General features: G+C 34.3%; 1 protein-coding gene and 1 pseudogene across 2 annotated transcripts; both read right to left on the bottom strand.

Moving 5' to 3' along the window:
- Positions 1-1,202: 1,202 nt before the first annotated feature.
- LOC120168252 (probable protein phosphatase 2C 12) lies at positions 1,203-6,011 on the bottom strand. Of its 2 annotated transcripts, XM_039177039.1 has the most exons (10): positions 5,777-6,011; positions 5,123-5,414; positions 4,656-4,827; positions 3,932-4,085; positions 3,786-3,849; positions 3,223-3,330; positions 2,910-3,035; positions 2,302-2,537; positions 1,910-2,112; positions 1,203-1,800 (listed from the first exon to the last, which is right to left on the bottom strand). In XM_039177039.1, the coding sequence occupies exons 2-10, from the start codon at positions 5,318-5,320 to the stop codon at positions 1,775-1,777; spliced, it is 1,287 nt and encodes a 428-aa protein (XP_039032970.1). In that variant the 5' UTR covers positions 5,321-5,414; positions 5,777-6,011; the 3' UTR covers positions 1,203-1,774. The 2 variants fall into 2 exon arrangements, with proteins under 2 accessions (XP_039032970.1, XP_039032969.1); XM_039177038.1 differs by lacking the exon at positions 1,203-1,800 and having other exon boundaries at positions 1,831-2,112.
- A 1,344-nt stretch (positions 6,012-7,355) lies between these two features.
- Positions 7,356-8,626, bottom strand: LOC120168276 (annotated as a pseudogene).
- Positions 8,627-21,558: the final 12,932 nt, after the last annotated feature.

Genomic DNA, 21,558 nt, shown 5'->3' with positions numbered 1-21,558 from the left:
TGCATTTATACAAAATCTCTTTGAATGGACCCGATTTTAAATGCTGCTTTCGATATTTATAAGCTGATATTGAGTTTTTTGTTATCAATATCACTTTGGGCTAACCAAAAAAAAAACATTTAACAACGGCATCATGGTCCATCACAGGATACATGTTCTGCAGTTGAGAATTGAATTTCTCTGTTGTAAGAATAGATCAGTATAAATGCAAATGGTTTTAATTGTTGAGGCAGAGATGACGACCCCGCCATTAATGCTTGATCATGAACTAACAAGGACTGAGGGTTGAGGCTGTGACAAGCAAATTGCAAGCAGTGCAACCTTGTTTGGGGCAAAGGTTTCTTCTATTCATCAGTCAATTTAAGAGGAAGATGGGCCATCTGCAAATAGGTCTGCACATGATCTCGTGACAACAAGTTGAAGCATTCGATTAAGCAGAGACTTACACAGTTAGGTGAGATGGTTGTAGACCCACACGCAAGTGTACGAAGATGGTCCCTTCCAAAACCAGCAGCCCATGGGGGAATTTTTGTTCATTTACTAATAGGTCAACATCTCAATCACGGAGGCATTATTTTGGAGGCCCGACGGACTCATCTTCTCCACTCAAAATAATCTCATTCCATCTCTCTAAAGATAAGAATGGAAGGGGGAGGACAAAACGAGGCATAAAACAAAAATTTAACCTTCAAAACCCATATAATTAAGATCCATTACCATTATTCCTTGGGTGTGTTTTTTTTTTCTGCTTTTGCCTCTTCCCACTCGATACCCCTTAGTTAACAGAGGACCTACCTTCTATATATTTAAAAAAAATCCTAAACCCAATGTTTGAAACAACCCTCGGTTATATGTTTTTCTTTTGGCTTCTAATAACGTGAATAATAAAGGCATTGAGCACTTGCCCTCTTCGAGAACTTGAAAGCGAGTTTCACATGTTTGCTTACGAGAGCCAAATACCCTCCACCAGCCAATCGTTTTTCTACTCCTTCCTACAGCAATGCTGGCCCCATCTGTAACACACGAACACGCAATTTCATTGCGGTGTTCAACATATCTATCCTCAAGACACCACAACTTCTAGCTACTAGTTAATCCTTATTACAAGCATACGTGCACTTGTGTGAATAATACTGAAATTAATAAAAGTTACCAAAACAGTGGAAAATAATACTGACATTAAGACATAATGCATTGAATTGGATTAAGAAATAATATTATTTTTTTGAAGGAACAATTATCAACATGAACAAATTTCATCCAGCAAGCTAATCATGCAAAGTTTTGCCTAACTTCTGACAAAAGTGTATCGAGTACTCAACAATTCCCTATATATTATAATCATATTACACTTTCAAGTCCACTATCATTTAGTGTTAGTTTTATGCCTTGGAGGGACTGGTATACAATGGGATGAACACAGATGAAAAAAGAAGTACCTCTGAAGCATGCCAACTATGCACTGCCGAGTCTATGAAATCTTCAGCATATCTTCTCTTTCTTTTTTTTCATTTTAACTCGATGTAAACATCATTCTTCTTACTCAGAACCCAGAAAACAGATATCTAAACACATGTTTGAACTCTGATCTTCTTAATTGGAGTATAGATCAAAATGAATCCTCAATTGCAAATGGACCAGAATGCTCCATGAACCCCAATAAGAAATTGAATGAAATTAAAATAGTATATGATTGTGATATCTTCCCATCTACGCCCACCTCCGAAACAACTGTTAGTACCCATAAAACGCCACAGTAATTTGGGAGGTCTAACTAATCACTGTCACTATCATATCTATCTGAAAACAGGAAAAACATGAAAGAAAAAAAATAAAAATAAAAGTTCAAAGAGCTTTTAGCATAAGTTTGCAATGAACAAAGAGAGGAATGTAAGAGTTTTGTCATTACTTCCTGAAGGTCTTTTCCCTTCCATGGCTTCTTTCTTCTCCTGGCAACTAGTGCAGAGGAAAGGACCATCCCAGGGACGCAACTTTACTGAATTAGATGTGCCAGCATGAATTGAAATACCCTCTCCAGGTTTCATCTCTAATTGACAGACTGCACACGTGAACAGCTTAAACATATTGCACACGGGATATTTTGTATTAAACCTGCATCCAACAGAAATGTTCCTAATAAGATAAAACTATAAAGTACTTAATATGCTCCTCATTCATAGCAACTTATATACCCCACAGAATGAGTTGAAAGGAAAGAAATCCACAGGCCTGAAGCTTGATCTGACACACAAAGAACAAATTTCATATCTGAACAAATAAAGAATTATCATATGCACAAACCTTTCTGAAAGCATAGCAGATCCCTCCTCAAATAGTTCCTCCACCACATTTGGCTCCATGTATTCTTTATCAGAATGAGAAGACGATTCAGATGGCTTCTTGCGAAACATGGACTTCAACTTACCTTTTACTGCCTTCTTTGGAGGTGGCAAAGGAGGAGGTGGCTTCTCCAGTGGTAAGATATCAACAACAATGCAGGTTGTATCATCTCGAAGACCCTTTGCCTGCACGGCTTCCTGTTCAGTAGGGACCGAGTCAGAAGTCGTTCAGAAAGAAGACTGATACTAAACATATTGCAAAACCAGAAGGGCATAGTGCTCACAGTAGCAACATTTGAAGAGCATAGTATAGACTAGATGTGCCCATGGGCTGGACTCGGATGGACAAATAAAATCCTTGCACGAGGTCCACCCAACCCGTCAGACCTCAAGTAAGATTTTTAATTTTTGATTTTTTAAATATATTTAAAAAATTAAATAAAAATATTTATTAATAAAAAAAACCCTTGTCCAATGCCCAGTCCGAATAAGGTCAGGTTTACCAAGGTGCATGGGAAGCCTATCCCCTTGGACAAGTCAATTGTTAGAACAAAAGTAATTCAGGAGTACTTTCACAATCTGTGCAGCTGCAGCATCTGGTGGCATTCCACGACAACAGTCAAGAGCTACTTCGGCTGATAACACATCCCAAACACCATCACTAGAGATAATTAGCCTACCACCAGCTGTAGACAACTGCAGAAAATAAGCCAGTAGGTCAAATTTATTACGAATAACAATTAAACAAAAGGTTTTCTAAATTCATAGGGAGGGGTGTGGAACTAGATTGGTCAAACAGCTAGCACCTTTCCAAAGGAAACTGGTTAGGGTAAAAATTAAAAAACAGAAAAACCAGCATACAATCAGAATATGAAAGGCGAACCTTTACTTGCTTTACATATGGAACAGGAACAATGTACTCCCCAACATCCATGTCGCCAATTGAACGTGAAAGACACAAGCCTCCAGGCCAACATCTCAAAGGACCAATCTACAAAACAACGCTACCAGTGATCCACTTTGATACATAAATTAATCGAATACAGTTCTGTCCTTGATTGCAGATACTGAAATTCTCTACGATGAACCAATTTATCAGGCATATCAATGCCATATATTTAAATCTGCATTGAAACAAGACAGATACAGAAGAAGATGTTGCCAATTACAATTATTGCAGCCACTGTTAGTTTTACAGAGGACTCCTCTCATTTACATCAATTATCTTATAAGTTATTCATGGTACATTTTCAGTATAGAGTAATGTTAACTCTGAAACTAGCTTCTATATTGTGCTTTCCAAGTATTGTGTTAGCGCATCCATTCACCTGAATATATTTTGAGGGCATTAAGTTTTACAAATGGAAAAAAATGGCTAAGAATCAAGAGCGTTTTTGTTAATGAACTCAAAAATAATATTCATGATTGTAAGGGGAGGGGAGATACCTGTGCACCGCCACCAGTATTTAACCGCCCAACCTCACCACCACTTGCTGTGATCCGCTCCCTCCTAAAAAGATGAAAACAGAAGGTAAGATATTGATATTTAGAAAAACTCTTAAAATACGGTAAACACTATGTTAATAACTTACTCCTCTTGATTGCATTCAAGCCTATGATCAGCTGACAAGTAATATATATCACCTTCAGCCGATTCAAATATACAACGGGAATCACCAACTGATGCAACAGTTACAACCCATCTTTCTATTATCACAAAGGTTACAGTAGTTCCTGAAGTTTTTGCTGGAAAGAGAAAAATAACATGCATATAAATTACTAAATATGCTGAATACAACCCAACAATAAGTTATTACCCAAAATTTTAAGAAATAAAAGAACAAAAAATGCCTACTTGACAATGTCTCTCTTCATCTCAATTCCCACTTAATGGGTGAAGAAACTATGTGCTTATGCACATAAAAGTATATATATGCCTAAGTATAATCATACAAATATAGGACAAGCTGATATATAAATAAATATCTACAAATATGTTTGATGTCTTTTATCATACCAGAGAAAGCAAAAAGTTCCAATGTAAAATACACAACCAAACAGTCACCCCACTTACATAGATGGACCTCAGCAAAATGCAGGGACAAAAAAATTCACAGGGAGAATATTAAAATGTTAGTGGTGAAATCAGAAACAATGAGATGCAATTTACATAATGGCAGCATCAACCACTTCCGAAATAAGTGTACAAATCTAATAAAATTAACTCTTTATCTAGAAAAATACTACGTTTTGATCCAAAGGTTATCCTATTAAACATATAATAGGATATGTATACAAACAAAAAAGAACTCATACCTCTCTCTTGAAAATCTTTATCTGTTTTGACAAAGCCTGCAACCAGAGCCCTTGGCAGCGCAGCAACCCATTCATCCCTATTAAGATCCGCAGGAATAGCACTTAGGACATTATTAAGGAGATTCTCCTTTGTGTAAATAGCAGCAGCAGACCCATTGTGTCCATCAAAGAGCTATAAAAGAAAAAAAATGTTTAGCAAGCCAACCTATAAAAAGGATTTCCTAAAGCAAAAGGTTGAAGGACGATTATATTTGCACAAAACCAAACCAAATGTACAGATAATAACACCAATACAACTAAGAGACGAAAGCTTTTAAACATTTATATTCTACTGAGGTTTTTTTTTTGGGGGGGGGGGGGAGGATAATTCTACTGAGGTTTTTATTGCGAAGTTAGGTGATTTTGCTCGAGCATTTAGAATCTGGTTAGCAAATATATAGTTAGTATGATAGACAGAAAATTCATACCCCGAACACTGGGAATGTGGCAACACCATCTCGCATTGCTCGTTGGCATTCTGTTTTAAGCAATGTAAAGTCTTCACCTTTCTTGCTCTGGCTCGCTTGTCCATGTAAAATCCCAGGATCTTCGATCTTTTCGCTTTCTGATTCCCGTTTCAGTAGAACCGATAGAGGCACCGTTTGATGTTCGCCTTTCGAGGACATTGTAATAAAATTTCCAAATCCAATAACCACTCCAGTAGCTAAAACTCCTACTAAAGCAATGTCTCTAATTGTCCATGAATTCCATTAACCAAATCTGAAAAACACACAAATAAAGCTTCAACAACCAAATCTCATCGCGAAGGAATCAAAACAAAGAATTGAATCGATCAATGATAAACTTTGAGATATACCGACGGCAACGGCCGGGGTAACAACAGAGAACTTCGAAAAAACATTAGAAGCTAAAACTAACATGAAATTTGAACGATCAATTTTACATCAAAACCGAAAAAAAATAAAATGGAAAAAAAAGGAATCCGAGTCAATGTAGACAAGACCACGTTATAAAATATTCTACAAATCAGTTAAAAACAAATTAAAAAACGGAACGAATCTCAATTCATAAAGAAAATGCAGAAAATATATATTAAAAGGAAAAGAGAAAGAGAAAATTACAGCGTGAAGAAAGAGAAAGGAATGAGTATGAAGAGAAATCCGTTGATAAGCAGAGGAAGGGGGAGATTACGCGCGAAGATAATGAGGAGACAACGACGCGGCGAATTGAACTAGTCATTGCGATCGAGAAACGCAGCTCCCGGCATCCTGCAAAATTTCCATTCTTTCTCGATTGGAAAAAAAACGAACACTTGAGAGAGGGAGAGAGAAATCAGAACAGGAAGAAAAATAATTAACAATCTTGATTTTGCCTCTATTTTTTTAATTATCTGACGTGGAGGAAACGGAGCCGTTTTAAGGCGCATGTGTTTTGTCATTTTTATGCTCCTGACCACGAGCTGCGGGGTATTTTTGAACCGTCCGATCAAAGGTGAATAAGAATCAATTGATACAAGGAAAGGGTCTTTTCTCGACTCCGGCCTACCATTCGTGGCCCACACGTTTACCCATTTCTCCATTTATTATCTTATCTCTAATCATTTCGTAATTTACGTAAATAATATTATTTTTATAAATGTTTTAGCATATATCTATTAGTATTAAATTTGCTTATGATTTTTTTACTAATTTTTTAAAACAAATACCTAAATCATCATTTTGTTACCGCGGTAAATCCATCTTACAACTTCAACATTTCAATTTCATTTGAAAAACTTAAATCCATTTTCGAAAACATAATTTTGTTATTGTTTTAAATGAGTTGTAATCGATTTGAATATTTAAAACTTTAAAATTATCTATTTTTTTAAAAAAACTCTAAAATTTCATATGATTTGAAATGCAGAACTTTAGAATTTAATCATTTTAAAATATAAAACCATGAATCTTAAATTAATTCTGAAACGGAAAATAATATAATTACGTAAATTATAATTGGCCGTGTCAAAGAGATCATTTAAATTAAAAAGTTCTTTTAACATGCATATCAGGCTGGGTACACTGGACTCCGCTCCAATAATATGAACTTGAGTTTAAAATTAATATAAAGTTGTGGAGTAGACAAGAAGAAAACAATAGAATAAGAATATTGACATTCCTTGACAAGTCCACCCAAATTTTGATAACAGTCTAGCTCCAGCTATCACTTATCTGTCAACAAAATTCAGACCACAACAATCCTACCCTTATCCAACATGACTCACTATGTATATGTCTTGCTAAACAAGCTTAGTGGACGTTTTAAGTACCCCAATTTCAGGCACACGCCAAAGATAGTCAAAATAACGTCTAGTTGTTTTGCACAAACAGTAGAGAATGTTGCAATATTTTATAAATAATGCTATGACGTTAGTAATTGGCAAATTACTCCCTACGTGCCAAAAGATACTCAGAATAATGTTTATTCGTTTTGCATAAACAATAGAGAATGTCACGACATTAGTTATTGGCAAGTCCAACGTCACGTCGTCAAGTCTCTAACGTCAGGATGTCTGGCCCGAGCAGTGCAATAAACAATTTCTCATTGTCCGTATAAACACCACAACAAGTTTAGGTCCTTACCAGTGAAATCACTGTATATTGTTTATGTTAGAACAGAGTCCATCAGGCAAGTAAGCATTCATGTCCCTACCAAACAGAATCACAACCTTTGACGTCGTTGGGAACACAGACATTGACCAAGAACCACATGGATATCAGTGCTTGGGGATTGAGGCAAATGGGTCAAACCTCCTCCCTTTTGTTCATCTTCCACAGACACAGAACATCAAACAACTGCCAAAATGCAAGTTCAACAAGCTGAAAAATCCCTTCACTCCCACGTACACAAAGCGGGAGCCAAAGAGAAAAAAAATTAATCAGGCGGGCAGGTAGTCGTTATAAATTTTGTCAAAAATACATAAACAATGCATTTGACAGACAATATATGATATCAATATAGATTCAATTCCTGAACTTGAAAAGATGATACAGAAACTATGTAACACGACCGTGTCAAGCATAGTTCCTAAAGTCTGAACTATGTTTGAGGACATCAAGTTTGAGACATGTTCCTCTAAGTGCTTCTTGGCATCTTGTCGCCCAACATTTGCAATTGCCAGCTTCTCAAGGGGTAATTCATCTTCCTGGTGCACTGCCTTCTTGTTTTTACAGCTAAATTCAGCATTTCCTGCACAAGTCAAAATAAACCACCATCATAACTTATGGAAGACCATTTTCAGTATAACAAGAAATTAGTTATTTGGAGTTCACAGTTTAACTTTTTGAGAAACTATTCTAAATGCCCTTTTTTAATATGAAGAACTCATTGTAAGAGAAGCTTATCACTCTTAGGTTTCTCTTCCCTTCAAATCAATGAGGGGCAGCATATATTCATACACTATCTTACAAATAAACAAGCAAGGGTTCAGCACCCTGAAGTGCACATTAAAGCCCTCACTGACCTGAACAGTCTGCTCATTGGTTTTCGAATAGGTATCAAAACGCCGAAGTGTCAGTCCATCTGTCCACTTCTTCTTATGAAGATTCAACAGCATCTTTTCTTCAAGTTCATTCTTTCTGTAGTTAATGGCTATAGAATAATAGTGCCTATTTAGTCCATGAATCAATGCCTGGCAATGAAAAATATTGAGATCAGTCCCCACGGCAAAGAATCTATTAGGAAAAACTCATACAAAGTTCCTTTGGCACTCACTCGGATAGATGGGTTATTAAGATGCCCCAAATTGGATGTTGTCTGACGTGGCTCTTGGCCAAGCATCATGGTTTGTGGGTCGATCAAACGGAATGCATCAATCACCACCTTCCAACACTCTGAATTGGGTCCACCACCACTGCAACAGCCCTTTGATTCAAAGCTTTAAAACTCTGCAAGTAGTGGCAGATGTCAGAAACAGACAGGCCACCCAACATTGATCACAATTATTAACTAAAAATATATATCTAAATATGTTGTCTATGCACCGAAAGTTGGAATAAAATATTACACCCTGTCGTAATCGTTTTTCGGCGGAACAATCGTTTATATGTTTTAAAAACAATTACGATTTTAATTTTGGAAAATGGGTGATTTGGAATTGATTTGGAATAATTTGGATAGAGTCGCCATCAACCTTTGGGTTAGGTAGGTCGAATACTTAAAAACGTCTTTTAAAAACAATTTTAAGAAAAATCATTTTTTAAGACAAAACTTGATCTGCGTTTACCAGAAATTCAATTTTTAAGGGTCCGAGACTCGGTTACGTGTGGGGAAGAATTATCACCCCACAACGCCCAAAATTAGTACTGTGTCGCTTACATATCGTCGTAATGATGAAAATCTTGAATTGAATATCAAGTTAAACTATGATATGTTTATTGAAATTTAATTAATTTGCTTCGAGTTAATTATTTAAAAGTGTTCTTGAAATATATTTAAATAAATAACATTAAAACTAATAAAATAGTGTTTGCTAAAAATTTGAATAGTAAAATATATACGTATGAATATATAAGATTTTTTAAAAATAAATAAATCAATCCACATAATAACATTAATACAATTGAAATTACTTTATATGCTTATAACAAAATCAAGTAAATTTATATTAATTAATTATATATATATAACAGTAGAATCAAAAATATATTAAATATATATATATATGTATAACACCGAAAAATGTGTAAATTCAAATATATATATATATATATATATATATATATATATGGTGAACCCCCTTTTATGGCAAGGAACATCATGTGGGTGAAGTTTCAAAAGATAACCCTTGCCTGGATTTTTGCTATCATGCATATGAAAATGGGTGCTACCAAAACTAAAAAAAAACACTAACCTAGGTGCTCATTTTAAGGTTTTAAAAAATTAAATATACACAACATGAGAGGATTTTAAATATCAACGAAAAATATACAATACTTAAAATCAATAACTAAAATAAAACATTTACAAATGTCCTATTCAAAGTTAAATATTAACAAAAATATATAATATGTAATAATATGACTAAACTATAAAAATTGAAAATTAAGTGCTCTAAATAAAATAAGATTACATTATATGGCTAAATTAAAAATAAATAATATTTAGTAAGGACTTAATATATGAATAAACCTAAAACAAATAATATTATAATAATATCATGACTAAATAGGATATTTATCAAATTTCGTGACCAAATTGAATATTACCGAAAATATTATAACACTAAAAATCAGTGACTAATATATAATAATTATAAACATTATAACCAAAGTCAAATAATAACATAATATATAATAATGTGACTAAAAATAAAAAAATAGACACTTAAAACAAAATAAACAAAGCAAAAATAAAAATAGAAAATTAAAGTAATGAAATTAAAGGGCTGAAATTAAATAAATAAAATTAAAATATAAAGTAAAGGATTAAAATAAAAGATATCAAAATATAAAGCCCAAAATAAAATAATTTAGAAAATTAAAATATAGAATTAAAATGACTAAAATATAATAAAGTAAAGCATAAAGATCAAAATAAAATAAAATGAAAAATATAGAAGCTAATTTCGAAACAATAAAAAATAGATAAATCAGGAACTTAATATAAATATGTACCTAAATTATAGGGATTATTTGACGATTAGCCCTTAAAATAAATGAAGAAAGTAAAAGATCCCAGAAACCAAGGACCTAACACATGATTTTCCTAAAGAATTAATATGAAAGCACCCTTTTATATCACTTCCAGTAACTCGTGAATAAAAAAAATTTCTCCCCCTTTCTTTCATTTTCTTCTTCATGTCTAAGAATGCATCTCTCCCCTTTTCTTCTCAAGAACGACGCCTCCCCAAGACCAAGGGCCTTCAACGCCGGCCACCACGAAACGGTGGTCACCCCGACGAACGGCGACCGACCACCAAAAAAAGGAAAAAATCTAAAACTCCCCTAGTTTTTACGTTTTTATTTTTGTTCAAAAAAGAATAAGGAAAAATAAACTAAAAACGAAACTAAAAAAAATAACCTTGAAATGTTCTTGTTATTTTGTATGGATTTCAAATGACAAAAGAAAATGTAGAGAATTGTTACAAAATACCCTCCTCCTCCAGAGAAAAGATAAAATCCCCCTTTTTTTGCTTTACAATGTTTTTCCCGTAAAACAAAAACCCCCTATTTTTTTCCTCCCCCTGTTGTTGATCGAGAGCCCCTCTTTATAGTTGTTCGAAATCTCTTCTCCTCTTTTAAAATTTCCCCTTTATGATGCATGTTGAAGTCTTTTTTTTCTCTCTTTAGGAGACAAATTTCCATATTTCACGGGATTAGGTGTTGATGGAGTAAATGAAACCCGAAAATTCAATGTTTAGGTAAGGTTCTGTTGGATCTTCTTGACTTTGGTTTGATTTCACTGATTTTTCTTTTGTTTTGCACTATTCAGCCGCTGTTGATGATGACAACTTTCGGTGGTGACTTGATGGCTGAGACTTGGTTTGCTCGTGGATGACACCAGCACGTGGGAGCTGTAAAATAAAATAAATAGTATTAATAATATTAATAATATAATTATTATTATATCCCGGACAAAACGGGTGTCTACAGCTGCCCTTCTTTGCTCATTCTTGTGTTAACAAGAATAGGGCAAAGATAAAAAAGACAGTCAATTTTTCTCCGGTTTTTTTAGCGTGTGATTTGGATATCCTTCGTTGTAAAGCATTGGATTGAACAAGTTCTTCTCATTATGAAATTCTTCTTCCTTGTTGGATGAGTTCTTCTCATTATGAACTCTTCATTGGAAATACTGATGCAAGGTTGAACAAGTTCTTCTCATTATGAACTTCTTCTTTCTCGTTGGATGAGTTCTTCTCATTATGAACTATTCATTGGAAATGTCAATCCCTCAACCAAGGTGTCATTGATTCGAAATGCCGTGAATCGAGTGATAGGTCGAAAAAACTCTTCTCATTATGAACTTCTTCTCCCTCTGCCGGATGAGTTCTTCTCATTATGAACTATCCATTGGAAATGTCTGATGTGAGATCGAACAAGTTCTTCTCATTATGAACTTCTTCTCTCTCTTTGGATGAGTTCTTCTCATTATGAACTCTTCACTGAAAAAGTTGATTCCTCAAGCGAGGCGTCACTGATTTGAAATGTCGTGAATCAAGTGATAGGTCGAACAAGCTCTTCTTATTATGAACTTCTTCTCCCTCTGTCGGATGAGTTCTTCTTATTATGAACTCTCCATTAGAAATGTCAATACCTCAAGCGAGGCGTCACTGATTCAAAATGCCGTGAATCAAGTGATAGGTCGAACAAGCTCTTCTTATTATGAACTTCTTCTCCCTCTTTCGGATGAGTTCTTCTCATTATGAACTCTTCTGGAAATGTTGATCTGTTTATCTTCTCTTTGAAAATTTTTAGACATGCAAAAGATTACCATGTGTCAGTAATAATTGTGTTTGAAGTACCCAAAGGTATTGACCCAAAGGTTCTCGAATCTTTTTTGAGATCCATTTCTTTCAATGATGAAAAATATGGATTGATTCTTTGATGAAGTCGTGAAATCTTTGTTGACTCTTTGAATTCATGTCAGATATTTAACACTTGATGAAAATTAATAAGAAACTTGTTTTAAGAGAAACTCTCTCGAGTGAGATAAATTTTGTTTCGAAGGAAAATTGTCTCAAGCAAGACGAAGTAAGTTTTAAGAAAAACCATCTCAAGTGAGATTCAATTTCTTGTTTCAAGGAAAAATAATCTTGAGTGAGATAAAATCTTTTGTTTCAAGGAAAAACAATCTTGAGTGAGATAAAATCTTCTGTTTCAAGGAAAAACAATCTTGAGTGAGATAAAATCTTCTGTTTCAAGGAAAAACAATCTTGAGCGAGATAAAATATTCTGTATTAAATGAGATTGTATTAAGCGAGATAAAATTTGTTTGAAAATGTTAAATCTGAAGATGATTGCTCCCTCTTGCTGAGGATGTCTTGTTGTCTTTTACTCTAGTTTTTTCCAGAAAGATCTACAAAAATGTAGTTGAATACAACTATTATGAATGAATATTTGATGAAAAGATGCAAATTCATGTAGGTGTAATGCATGACTTTTTTATATGCAAATGATGTTCTTATGAATGCAAAAAATGTTGATGCAATCTTCATTTAACTTCAAAGTGGCCATCTCGGTCTTCTTCTACTTGATCACTTCTTCCCAAAGTCTACTCAAATATTTATGTAGCAACTCATAATTTACAGCTTGCATTTTTGAAGATCCATCTAATCTTCTTCTCTCTTCTTGTCGTCTTCATTTTCTGTCTTCATTTCGGAGAAAACATTTTCTTTCTCAACTTCTTGCTACGATCAGAAATATGACTGTGTTGCCCTATTTTCAGAGACTGTGCATATGACTATGCCAAACTCCGTAAAGATCAAAGGGAGAGTTGCGTCAATTCTGATTTGACTCTTGAAACTCAACATCAGGAGGACCTATCCAAATTTCATGTCACCAGATCTAGTCACACATCAAATGAGGCTCGTTTTTAACAACAACCCATCTTTCAACCTTAGTTGATACCACTAGTCTCTTGCTGTTAAGATTTTATCACCTCTTTTGTGGAAAGAAATCTTTATCATATCTCAATTCTAAACTTGTGGTTGAACAAGACAAACTTCATAAATAGAAACACCATATGATCGCAACATTCGTTCAGCACCATAATCACTGGTTCGTAAAGCATTTAACACACATTCATCATTTCCTGTAGCTTCTGCTCAGATTTCTTAATCAGTAATGCTCTTTGCATAGTGTTTGGAGCTTTTGTAGGACATCACTTAAGAACAAAGCTCAGTGAGACTGCAAGTGGGATACTTTAACTGCCAGCATCAAATCACCAGAATAATACAACTTCCTGATGAACAAAGCAATTATGTATAGTTAGCTCCACTGTCACTGATTTATCATTTTCATTCTTCATATATTTTTATCTCATTAGAAATATTTGCTCAAATCAATGATCTTGACACATGATGATATGGGCCTTCAGCATGCCCCAACATTTGCTGATATGAACGTTCAAAATGTATTTAAAATTGTTTCTTGCTGATATGAGCCTTCAAAATGAACTTTCAAAATTCCCCCACATGAATCATTTTTTGTCTGAAATGGGCCTTCAAAATGCCCCAACATTCTATTTCTGGTTGAAATGGACCTTCAAAATATCCCAACCTTTTCATGCTAGTGTGAGCCTTCAATATGCCCCATATGAATCATTTCTGTCTAAAATGGTCCTTCAAAATGCCCTATCCTTCAAGTCAAAAGGTTCATTCTCGATGTCCATTGAATTTGAATCTCATGATTCACACGAGGTACAACTTTGATAATGCTCCTATTTGTGGATCATTGTGGCTCTATTCGTGCCCAAATTTGTTTATCTTGAATACTCTCGTTACGGTGTTACTAAACATCAGTATTGTCAAGTAACCTGAGGGAATGTCTTCAAGTGATCAATCTTTCTGATAGAATGTCTGAGACATGTGCCTCTTCTGAATAAGGTGGTCATCTTCTGCTTGACTGGTTACATTCTTGCCTTTTTGTTTTGCACTGAGATATGTGACCTTTTTTCAAACGAGACAATCATCCTCTTCTTATCAGGTTACAGATAATGTCACAAGAGAGTGTTACAAGTTCTCTCCTCCAGCCCTCCTGATCTTTCGAACCACTTTCTTTTAAGAATGTGAAGTGCTTCCTCATTTTGGCATCGCTCATTCTTTTTCTCAAATAGAGGCATAACAGTCCTCAACTTGCTTCAAGAACTTTTCTCATTTGAGACTATCATGTTTGAAAATGTTTTCCTCCTTTCTTTATCAAAGAATAAAAGAATTTTGTAAAGTATTATTTCTTATAGGTTCACAATAGAATCAAATCATAAGCATGAGTTTAAAGAATATCAAAAGAATCAACAACTCTTTAATGTTTTAAAGTTATAGTTCTTTGACAAGTATCAAGATTTATAGGTGAGTTTCAGGTTGGCTTTCCTATTTTCTATGGTTACATATATTGAAGATGTCACTCATCTCTCACTCTTTGTGAACATTTCCACGTACCTCACTTTCTTGACTTGGTATTTCAACCGGATACGGACAAAATGACGTAACTAGCATAGCCAATTACTAGACCATCTAGAATACCTCTATTTCACTTCTCTAAAATCTTCCCTTTAACCAAAACAATGCGAAAATATCGATCTAAAAATGAAATTTATGTGTGCTCGTGTGTAATTGACTATAACAGGTGTTCCTTAACTCCCTTAGTCCATCTTTACTGAAACTCTTTATTTATAAAATTTGTCATGGTATAGATAGATGAGATTAGCTTTATTGTAATTTGCCTTTATCGGGCTAGCTGAAGAGTTCATCTCATCACAAAGTCTTCGACTTGACAATCGCAGTGGAGCATACACCGAATTTCCAAGTACCCGATCAAGGTCATGGTTTGAATATAATCTATTCATAAAGCCAGGGCTTTCGAGTTTCCTCTATAACTAATTGCCTTAGCGGAATAACTCAGCTTTATTGCATATAATATTATATAATCACCTTTATCAGGCTAGTTGAAACTTATCCATAAAGATGAGGCTATTAACCAATTGCTTTAGAGGGACAACTCAATCTTTATTGTATATATAATAATATAACATGGATATATAACTCTTAAGAAAAACCTGTTATAGTCTTGGTGGTTTGGTGGAAATCAGAAAATCTCATCGTTAGAGTTCAATTCCTAAGCAACTGACTTTACCTAATTGTGAAGATTTCATCATCGAACATCATCAATAGAAAGTAATCAAGACAATTTTGTAAAGTCACACAAAAGATGCCCCATGTTGTACTCTCATATATGTAAATACCAAGCCTTTTATCTAATTCCTTGCACTGGAGAAGGCTATCTCATATTTGTAGAAGGGTACAATATTTGGGTATATTTCATCTGATGTCAGGTCAATGTCCTTGTTTTACCAGTTTTCAATCTTGATAATTTGTTAAAGATGTGTAACTCTAATCATAAAGGGTTTTTTAATCCTGTTGATATTCAAAGAACTGTAAGATTGCAAAATTGATTCAATGCTCATAACCTTAAAAGCAAAAAAAAAAATATTACACAAAAGACAGAGAAAGGAACAAAAAACAAGTTCAAACAAGATGTTGAAAATAGAAAGTACTACAGTGGTAGATAACAACTTCCACTTATTTATCTATCATGCCCCATTGCTACTATAATGTTGGGTGTATAATCGGCCCAAGGTCATTGTCCTCATTTGCCCCCTATTTCTTGATCATTTCTCTTGTCAGGACTCCATTATCAACGAGCCTTTCTATCTCTTCCATCAATGATATACACTTGTCAGTATGATGGCCCAATGCCCCTAGATGAAAATCGCAAGCACTATTCGGATCATAGCCATAAGCAGATGGACTAGTCTTCACTCTTAAAGGCCTTGGAGTGAGGTATTGATTCTTGATTAAAGGGGATAGCAAGTTGGAAATGGGCACTTGAAAAACCTTGAGGGTCGTATTTTCCCAAGACATCTTTTGCGGCCAGTCTCGAATTACCTCTCCTTTAGCTTTTTGCTTTTCATTTCCCACACTTATCTCATTTTTCAGTGTCAGAGAGGTCTCAAAAGTTGGATCATTTATCTCTGCCTCACATATCTTGCTTTCCTTGATTTTGCTCATTCCTCTTTTTACGCCCTCTTCCGTTTGCACTTCAATTCGTACCTCATCAACACCATTCCGGGAGTTGAATCCCAATTGTCTAACCAAAACAGACTGATTATTAACATCATCCTTTATAACTCCATGAGTTAAAAGATATGGGACTTGTCGCTTGAAGTTGTTGCAATTCTTGATAAAGTGTCCTCGGGCTCCGACGTGATATTCAAAAAAAACTTTCTCATTGCCATTATTATGACCATATTGAAGACCTTGTGACTGATCATTGAGATGTTCATTTTGAAGGTTCAACATTTGACCAACGTCTTGGTAGAGACATTGATTTGCAGATATCCCTTCATTGACAAGTTTTGAGCTTCCGGGGAGCTTAGGTGTTCCATTTTCAAAGCATAACAATCCTTCCGTTATGAGGTTTTGAACTTTTAATCTCAGTGTCACATAATTTTCTGTGGAGTGGATAAACTCCCCAGAATGATAGCCGTATGAATTTTTGACACCTTGCCAATCTGGACATAAATAAGTATTAGGCCTTGGAGGAATAGACATTAGGAGCCCGTTTTCAAAAATAAAGGGTAACAAGTCCGAATATGAGATCGAAATCGGAATCAGATGTATCCTCTTCTTCTTCTTTCTATTTTTTGGCTATCTTTACTGGCATTTGATCCTCCTCTATGCCTCTCTTCTTTGATTTCAGCTCTACTTTTGTATTAGAAGTTTCACCCTTAACTTTTGTTTTTCCCAGTATGATCTCTGTAGCATTTTCTGGAATCATACTTGATTTTTAGAGTTGACTTGAATTACCATATCCCTTAACAGGTTCTTGATCATTTTCTTTCATCGCATTGGCTGCACTACAATCATTCAGATTATCATTTAAAGTCTTCATCTTTTCTTGCATAATAGGGTCCTTTGATGATTTCTCCCCATATATTACAGTAACCATCATGCTCATCAACGTGGACATCTGTTCCCTGGATTCAACTTGGAACTTCCTTGCTTCATCAATCATTTCGTGTTGGGTCCTTATGAGTTGTTCTTGGAGTTTCTCGATTTTACCAACCCTTGCTAAAATCTTATTCATGGTTCTTATCATTCTCTAGGAAGACCAAGTTAGCTCCAATTTGATTTTGAAATTCTGTCATGGAATCCTCCATAAATTATTCTCATATTTTCATGATTTAATACATGTAAAATAGTTTGAAACAAAATGCAAATGCATGATGTAAAATTGAAACTTTAAATATAATTATGCAAAGATGTAAACGCAAAAATGATAAAAACAAAAGTAAAAATGCAAAGATGTAAATGCAAATGCAAATGCAAAAGGTATCGATTTCCAAAAGTAATAATTTTTAGAAAGAGTTTAATTCTTCCAAAAGTACTTTCATCTTTACAAGAAAGATCAATCTATGAATACGGTTTGGCCTTTTTATTTAGCTTCATTATCTCAGTCATGATCCCAATAACTTTCTTTTCTTTCTAGAAATGACTCCAAATAGAGATGATGAGTAGTTGAACGCAACCTTTGAATTACCTTCCCTCCAATCTATATCAATCATTTAAGGATTGGAATGTCTCTGTCAAGACAGCCAATGCAAGATTTATATATCTCTTCAATCTATCCAAGAAATCTGCAACAGCAACCTCCACGTGTGGCAAAGTCTTTGAGAACTAGACCATGTATAGCCAGAGAAAAGGTGACTAATCTCTTATCTTCATCCATACGCTTGAGTATCACCTTCTTGAGGCAATGCCACAGAAAACACTCACTTTCTCCCATTTATTAGATGTTCTCTACTATCCAATTTTCACCTGTACCAATAATCTTTACCAATTTACTCTTGAAGGATTGAATTTTTAGAGGTTTTCGAAATTAAATAGAATTGTATACTCCTCGATTATTGGTGTCAAATCTTGTCTGTTGAAAGTGAAACAGTTGTACGCAGGGTTCCAGAATCGGACCAAAGCCTTGAGTAACGGTTCATCTATTTTTACATAAAGGAGCTGAAATATGTAACCATATTTATTGTAGAACCTCTATTTGGTTGGTCTTCTCCATCTTTCTCAGATCTCTATCAATTTTCGTAAATCATTATGCTTGAAATTAATATTGACATCCGTGGATAACTACGATACATAACCTTCAGGCAAACTATCTCCTTTTACTTTTTGCGTTTCCTCCGACCAAGCTCGTACTGCTGGATTGAGTTCTTCTTTGTTATGAAAACTCTTTTCCATTTCAATGATCGCTCTTCTAATCTGATGATTACTCGGTTAATCAACACCTTTCTTTTATTTATGATGATTATGCAAATGTGAAGATGTAAATGCAGATGTAAAAGTGATGATATTTTGAAATGCAATGTAATAAGGATTAAAAAAATGACGCAAACAAGAGAAACAAAATAAGTTAGTGTCACAAACAAAAGTGAAAAATGAATTAGTTTCAGCAAGGTAATTAAAAAAATGCTATCTACAGATAAATATAACACCTACCCAATCATGATATCTATCAGGGCATGCTTTAAATAGATAACGATCCTACCCAAGCATGCTTTCTACCAAAAATAATTATTTTCAATAAAATGATCCTAACTGCATGGTATCTAGTTCGCATGCTGTTTTTCAACATAAAATAAAAAGGTCCAGAAGTGCTCCTCCTTTGTGTATATTTAATTTGGGTACCTACTAACGGTTCGGTATAGCTATACCTAGGGTGACCGTTCTACGGTTCACTACATGCATGGTTTCAGCTTTATAAGGAAAAAAGTACTCAAATTTTCCTTGATGTTGGTGTCCCCTTGGGCTGCCAAACCCTCGATCCTCACTCATTACATGCTTCGAGCGGAATGAGTTCAATTCGAGAGGATACATTCCCTTATGTCCATGCAGAGAAACAATTTATCTCACGTAGACATAAGGTATATGAACCCCAAAGATTACTTGCTAAAACCCGTACGGAGAAACAAATTATCTCACGTAGGTTAAGCTTTCATCTCAACTTAAAAGGGACAAAGCTCATAAGTGAGTTTATGGTATGCAAATGAACATTATGTGTGTGATGAGGAATATTTAGCCTTTTGACTCAAAAGGAAAACGAAACCACTCGATAAAAACTTGGACAGATCTGAAAGCAAAAAATTCAAATGTTAGTATAGCAATAATAAAAATAATGAAGCAATTAAAAACTTCAATAAAAAAATCATAAGTTAACTAAAAACTTGAACTCATAATTTTCACCACAACAACAATGAGTAAGCGACTTACAGCCTGACTCTCTAAAAAAAGTCCCAGCAGAGTCACCAAGCTGTCGTAACCTGTTGAGTTAATCGATTGATGGAATCGGCAAAGAGGGGGGTGAATTGGCAATAAAAATTTTGGTGGAAGCTTTTGCAGATAATTGAAAGTAATTGCACAGCGATTTATAGTGGTTCGACTTTATCAACCAAAGTCTACGCCCACTACCTTAGCTATCCACACTAAGGATTTTCCAACAAATTTACTAATTTGTTCTTTCTTTTGAGGCCAAAGAGATAACCTTACAATTCCCTCAAGAATATATCCCAATTCTTGAGAACACTCTTTTCTCAAAGAGAAGATTACAAATTTGCAAACTTACAAGAAAAACCTCACAAGGTAAATATGTTTGCACAATTCTAGAACAAAGAAAGAACACTCAAGAATAAATACAATTGAGCACAATAAGTGTTCTTGAAAGCAAAATGAATATTGAATGAAAAATAGGCTTGAAATGCTCAAACTTGAGGTTTGATGCTTTCTCTTTGATTCTCTCTTGATTCTAGTTGCTTGATGTTTCTTGTTATTGATCAATGGCTTCTAAGCTTGTTTAAATACACCTTGAATCACTTCTGAACGTTGGGGATCATTAATGAAGTTATTGGAGCCATTTAAGTGTGAAAACAATTAATATTTCTGCTTGGAGCGTGGGGGGAATCGGTACCCCCTCATGGGGAATCGGTTCCCTAAGTGTAAAATTCAAATATTTCGACCTTTGATAAGGGGGAATCGGTTCCCTCCGAGCATACTGGAATTTCTCGGAGCCAAACCATTCTGGGGGAATCGGTACCCCCCTTGGGGGGGAATCGGTTCTCTCTGGGCAATCTGGAATTTTTGGCTTTGAAATGGTTCGAAATATTTTGTAAAATTGTTTTGAAATTATTTTAAGATTAAAACTTAATTTTACACTCGAGTAAGGATTAAAAATGACATTTGAAAGATTTGAAGTAATATTTTGATATTCGAATAATTATATCGAATATACTTAGAAAATCTTTTTGGAAAATCTTAAAATTCATTTAACTTAATTTGTTATATCGAAATATCAAGATGTTTTCAACATAACCGTTTTTCGGCGGAACAATCGTTTATATGTTTTAAAAAACAGTTACGATTTTAATTTTGGAAAATGGGTGATTTGGAATAATTTGGATAGAGTCGCCATCAACCTTTGGGTTAGGTAGGTCGAATACCTAAAAACGTCTTTTAAAATCAATTTTAAGAAAAATCATTTTTTAAGACAAAATTTGATATGCGTTTACCAGAAATTCAATTTTTAAGGGTCCGGGAGTCGGTTACATGTGGGGAATGATTAGCACCCCACAACGCCCAAAATTGGTACTGTGTCGCTTACATATCGTCGTAATGATGAAAATCATGAATTGAATATCAAGTTAAACTATGATCTGTTTATTGAAATTTAATTAATTTGCTTCGAGTTAATTATTTAAAAGTGTTCTTGAAATATATTTAAATAAATAACATTAAAACTAATAAAATAGTGTTTGCTAAAAATTTGAATAGTAAAATATATACTATGAATATATAAGATTTTTTTAAAATAAATAAATCAATCCACATAATAACATTAATACAATTGAAATTACTTTATATGCTTATAACAAAATCAAGTAAATTTATATTAATTATATATATATATGTATAACACCGAAAAATGTGTAAGTTCAAATATATTAAGTATATATATACATATATATGGTAGACCCCCTTTCATGGTAAGGAACATCACGTGGGTGAAGTTTCAAAAGATAACCATTGCTTGGATTTTTGCTATCATGCATATGCAAATGGGTGCCACCAAAACTAAAAAAAACACTAACCTAG

The sequence above is a fragment of the Hibiscus syriacus genome, unplaced genomic scaffold, assembly GCF_006381635.1.
Source record: "Hibiscus syriacus cultivar Baekdansim isolate YM2019G1 unplaced genomic scaffold, ASM638163v2 tig00111718_pilon, whole genome shotgun sequence".
Taxonomy (NCBI): Eukaryota; Viridiplantae; Streptophyta; class Magnoliopsida; order Malvales; family Malvaceae; genus Hibiscus; species Hibiscus syriacus.
Note: the sequence above shows the minus strand (reverse complement) of the source record. Positions and strands in the feature narration are given on the sequence as shown.

What these genes read in the sequence shown, in the direction of transcription:
- LOC120168252 (XM_039177038.1), bottom strand. Translation starts at nt 5,320, where the DNA reads ATGTCCTCGAAAGGCGAACATCAAACGGTGCCTCTATCGGTTCTACTG. An exon ending in CCACATTCCCAGTGTTCGGG is followed by an intron (nt 4,828 to 5,122) that starts GTATGAATTTTC and finishes TTTCTTTTATAG; the next exon opens with CTCTTTGATGGACACAATGG. An exon ending in TCTGCTATGCTTTCAGAAAG is followed by an intron (nt 2,113 to 2,301) that starts GTTTGTGCATAT and finishes TGTTGGATGCAG; the next exon opens with GTTTAATACAAAATATCCCG.